Here is a 4,974-nt window from a genome sequence, read left to right as displayed (position 1 = left end):
GGGAAATTTAACATTATGATTTTGGTTAATTAATCAGAATTCTGATGAATTTAACAAGAATTCTGGTTGGTTTATATATTTAGCATTATAATTCTAGTTATTTTAAAACGAATTCTAATTAATTTAACGACATTGAAAAAAACTCTAGTTAAAATAACTAGAATTCTGGTTATTCCAAATAGAATTCTGGTTAGGGTATATTTAACATTTTGATTGTGGTTAGGCTAACCAGAATTCTGGTTATTTTAACAAGAATTCTAGTTAATGCAACTAGAATTCTGGTTAACTTAACTAAAAAGTAATGTAAAATATACCGTAACTAGAATTTTTTTTCACTGCAGAATTCTAGATAATTTAACCAAAATGCTACTAGAATTTTGGTTTGAAGATATTTAACATTATATGATTCTGGTTAGATTATTAAGAATTCTGGTGAATTTAACCAGAATTCTGGTTGGATTTTATGTAGCATTAAAATTCTAGTTATTTCAACCCAAATTCTAATTAATTTAACCACACTGAAAAAAATTTATTTAGAATAACCAGAATTCTGATTATTCCAACTAGAATTCTGATTATTTTGAGCAGAACAATAATGTTAAATGTATCCTTAACCAGAATTCGAGTTAAAATAACCAGACTTCTTGTTGGAATAGTCAGAATTCTAGTTAGCTCAACTTACACTGAAAAAAACTCTGGTTATAGGCTATATTTCACATTACTTTCTAGTTAAGTTAACCAGAATTCTATTTACATTAATTATAGAATACTCGTTAACCCAACCAGAATCACAATGTTAAATATATCCTAACCAGAATTCTAGTTAGGATGAACAGAATTGTGGTTATTCCAACTTAACCAGAATTCTAGTTACATTAATTATAGAATTCTCGTTAAAATAACCAGAATTCTGGTTAACCTAACCAGAATCACAATTCTAAATATACCCTAACTAGAATTTCACTTAGGATGGCCAGAATTCTGGTTAATCTAACTTAACCAGAATTCTAGTTACATTAATTATAGAATTCTGGTTAACCTAACCAGAATCACAATTCTTAATATACCCTAACCAGAATTTTAGTTAGGATGACCAGAATTCTGGTTATTCCAACTTAACCAGAATTCTAGTTACATTAATTACAGAATTCTCGTTAAAATAACCAGCATCACAATGCTAAATATACCCTAACCAGAATTTTAATTAGGATGACCAGAATTCTAGTTAGAATAACTAGAATTCTGGTTATTCCAACTTAACCAGAATTCTAGTTACATTATTTATAGAATTTTCGTTAAAATAACCAGAATTGTGGTTAAATTATCCAAAATGACAATGTTAAATATGTCATAACCAGAATTCTGGTTATTCTAACCTGAATTCTGGTCATCCTATAACTAAAATTCTGGCTAGAATATATTTAGCATTGTGATTCTGGTTATTTTAACGAGAATTCTATAATTAATGTATAACTAGAATTCTGGTTGCATCAACTAGAAAGTATTGTCAAATACAGCCTAACCAGAAGTTTTATTTTTTAATATGAGATTTAATAATCATCATAAATAAAACATCTTTTTTTTTAAATTAAGGTATACGTTTAATAACATAATATAAAATCAATGTATTGAGTGTGTTACAAATGAACCTAAATAGATTTTAATGATCACAAATTTTCTTCATTTTTTTTTTTTCTAATGCTGCGGTTGAGATTGTGAGATTATTTTTTGGTTTTTGTTGAACGCTTTTTCTTATCCTCTGGTCGATAGGGTCCCAGTTTCCGGCGTACCATGACGCCTCTCCACCAAGCTTGAATCTTGATTGCACTTCTTCGAACATATTCCTCGTGTTCTTTTTGCTTCCGGATGGCTTCCTTCTCCGCAAGATACGTGTCTATGAATGCTTGCCTACTATCATACTGTGAAATCCACGGGAATTATCTATTAGATTACTTTTCATTTTTCTCAACAAAAAAAAAAAAAGAAATCACATTCATTTTTCATCTAATATTTATTTCATTTTAATCTAAATTTTTTTTGTATATATATATATATATATATATATAAGATATGCGATATAGAAAATTTATTATATAAGTAAAATATAGTTTTGATGTTAATTTTTTTTTTTTTTTCTTTTAAGGAAAATATAAATCATTTTTATATAAATAGAGTTTTTTTTTTTAATAATAGGAGGTAAATTTAATCCTCAAATGTCGTATGAGTAAGTTAACGATTTTTAGATTGAGTTTACTAGTTAAAATACAGTAAAGAAGCTTTTTGACGTAAAACAATCGCATTTAATTTCTGCAGAGTGCCAGGGTAATAAACGCAGTAGGGCGCAGTTTCTGTTGTCCTCTCTCTTTCTCTCTTGCATTTTCATGAGTTCCAGAATGTTATACCTTTTCCATGGATATTGCTATCCAATTTTATGTGTTACACTTTATATATATATATATTATTTTACAAGTTTTTTTTTTTCTACAAAAAATTATTACTCCTATATTTAAATGGGAAAAAAAAATTCTCAACAAAAGATACACTGAGAATATAAATAATTGCGAATTCATTTGATTGTCTCTTTGATCTATAAAAATATTCTTTTTTAAAACCCTTGTTAATTTAACATTTTTATTTCTAGTTTTTTAATTCTTAATTGGATTTTTTTTTTTATTAATTAATAGATGCAGATAAATTTTTAAATGATTAATTAAAAATTTTCTGTAATAATTTGTAAATATATAAATCATAATGAAAATCTTTTTCTTGGACATGAAAAAATTTTATAACTCTCGATCCTATATATATATATACATGTATATTAAAAAGATGAAATTACGAGGGCATAAAATATATATGTTAACTCCCCATGAGAAAATAAGATTGCTTCATAATTTCATAAAAGTTTTCTTGACATAACTTCATTTTAGTAGAGTTTTCAAGTCACATGCAGAGTTAATTTGCCCCTTGAGATGGTATATAATAATAATCGTTCGCAAATCAAATATATACCTCACGTTTGAGATCCTCAAGAACGCTTCGTCGAATTTCTATCTCGTTTCTGAGTTGTCGAATTTCTGCCTCATACATCGTTGATTCTTTGATGTGTCTTTGATTCCAATACAGAGACTGCTTTTCGTTCGTCTTAAAAAAAAAAAGAAAATTTCTTTTTTCTTTTCTTAACCTCGAACAAAAAAAAAAAGAGAATTTGCAAAATCTTGAAAATTGTGCGAAAAAAGGGAATACAATCTAGATTTGCTTTGTGATTTTGAAACTCTTAGATTGAAGAAGGTGATGTATCTCCTTTTTTAAAAAAAAATTTTTTTTATCTCTCTTTTTTTTTTGTATGAAAGCAATCGCAATCTTACAGCCAGGCTCTGTAGGAGAAAAGCTTCGATATTCTCCGTTACACGATGTTCATTTTTCTTGATGATAAGACAATGCCTTTGAGACAAGTTCAGATGGTTTAAATTGATATTGCCACGCAAAATACTTTGCTGACATTGTGACTTTTTCCAAGCACTTATGTATTCTAATTCCACACGTGTTTTATTTGTCATCTCTTTCATTTCTTTCTGTAAATATATTTTGCCGTTTTATTCTCTAAATTTGAATTAGTATGATTAATGAAATAGTTGGAATTTAACAACTGAATTAAAGTAAAATTCTATTTTACCGATATAGTGAAATCTGTTTTATCGATTAACGATAATGTAGATGACTGAAAATTAGTAGAATTCTATTTTACTGATTGAAACAGTAAAATCTGTTTTACCGATTAATGATAATACAAAATTCGACTGATTTTCAGTGAAAATATTACTCAGTTGCAAAATTCCAAAATATTATTTATATATACATTTGTATCGAGTAATTTTTGTTTCAATATTTCCGTCTCTTCTTTATTGGTAATAATTTCGCTATCTCTGATTTGGCAAAGGCTGGACAATTTTTCTTCCAATTGTAAACTTTCTGATAATAAAAATTCTTCATTTTTTTTTTGACTTTCTTCTTTTTCAACTTCATCAATCAACGTGTCGAGGAATCCATTCTTGTGAAAAACCTTCTTCGTCTCTGTCACAAGCCTCTCTATGTATAAACTGGCATTATTACATCAACATTGTATATATATATATATATATAGTAAAACACGTATACGTAAATTGAAAAAAATAAAAGTTAATTTAATTTTCTCTTTTTGAAAAAGTAATCTTTTAACAAACCCATCTCGTTGAAGTTTATCGAATATTGCACGTTGCTCCAAATATTTTTGTACAACATTAGCATTGTTTCCAAATAATTGTGTTCTCATTACATTTGAATATCTATTACAAAATTTAATTGAAATTGTTAATGAATAATTTGAACAAATATAAATTTGGTTAGAAAAAAATTTTACATATCTCATAAAATTCTTATCAAATGAAAAAATTAATTTTAGTTATTAATTATATGCTACGTTTTTGAATATTTGCTATAAATATAGCCCTTATATGTCAAGTTAAGGGGGTAAATACATGCATTTCAGAAACTGGTACCTCACTTCCGGTGGAATGCAGTCGATATCAATGCCTATATGCACTGATGGCTTCTTCAATGTGTACTGGTATATGGCTAATGCATCTGTGCATTCCTCCAATGCTGATAATACAGCACCACGCTCCAAAAGAGAAAATTGTGATTCCATGTCGAATCCTTGACCTTCACTTATTATTTTTTTTTCTCTCTCTCTTTAAATTTCTAATATATAAAAAATATATTATAAACATTTTTCAAATTGAAAACAATTTTTCTCTCATAAAAGATATAATATTTCTTGTTTTTTAAAAAAAATGAAACTCATCACAAAAGATATTAATATTAGAAATAAAGGGGGAATAGAAATGAAGACTTTTTTTCATCTCTTTTAATTAAAATCATTTTTTTTTTTTTAAATCATTTTACAATGATAATTACCTGAATTGATTTATATAC

At 26.9% G+C, this 4,974-nt stretch overlaps 1 protein-coding gene across 1 annotated transcript; it reads right to left on the bottom strand.

Moving 5' to 3' along the window:
* Positions 1-1,648: 1,648 nt before the first annotated feature.
* LOC127280730 (dynein regulatory complex protein 9) lies at positions 1,649-4,716 on the bottom strand. Its single transcript, XM_051303957.1, has 6 exons — positions 4,539-4,716; positions 4,224-4,325; positions 3,860-4,100; positions 3,369-3,575; positions 3,013-3,144; positions 1,649-1,919 (listed from the first exon to the last, which is right to left on the bottom strand). Exons 1-6 carry the CDS (start codon positions 4,685-4,687, stop codon positions 1,722-1,724), a joined length of 1,029 nt encoding a protein of 342 aa, XP_051159914.1. The 5' UTR covers positions 4,688-4,716; the 3' UTR covers positions 1,649-1,721.
* Positions 4,717-4,974: the final 258 nt, after the last annotated feature.

Source organism: Leptopilina boulardi, unplaced genomic scaffold (assembly GCF_019393585.1).
Source record: "Leptopilina boulardi isolate dan_hultmark-lab unplaced genomic scaffold, ZJU_Lbou_2.1 LbouV2_249, whole genome shotgun sequence".
NCBI lineage: Eukaryota > Metazoa > Arthropoda > Insecta > Hymenoptera > Figitidae > Leptopilina > Leptopilina boulardi.
Note: the sequence above shows the minus strand (reverse complement) of the source record. Positions and strands in the feature narration are given on the sequence as shown.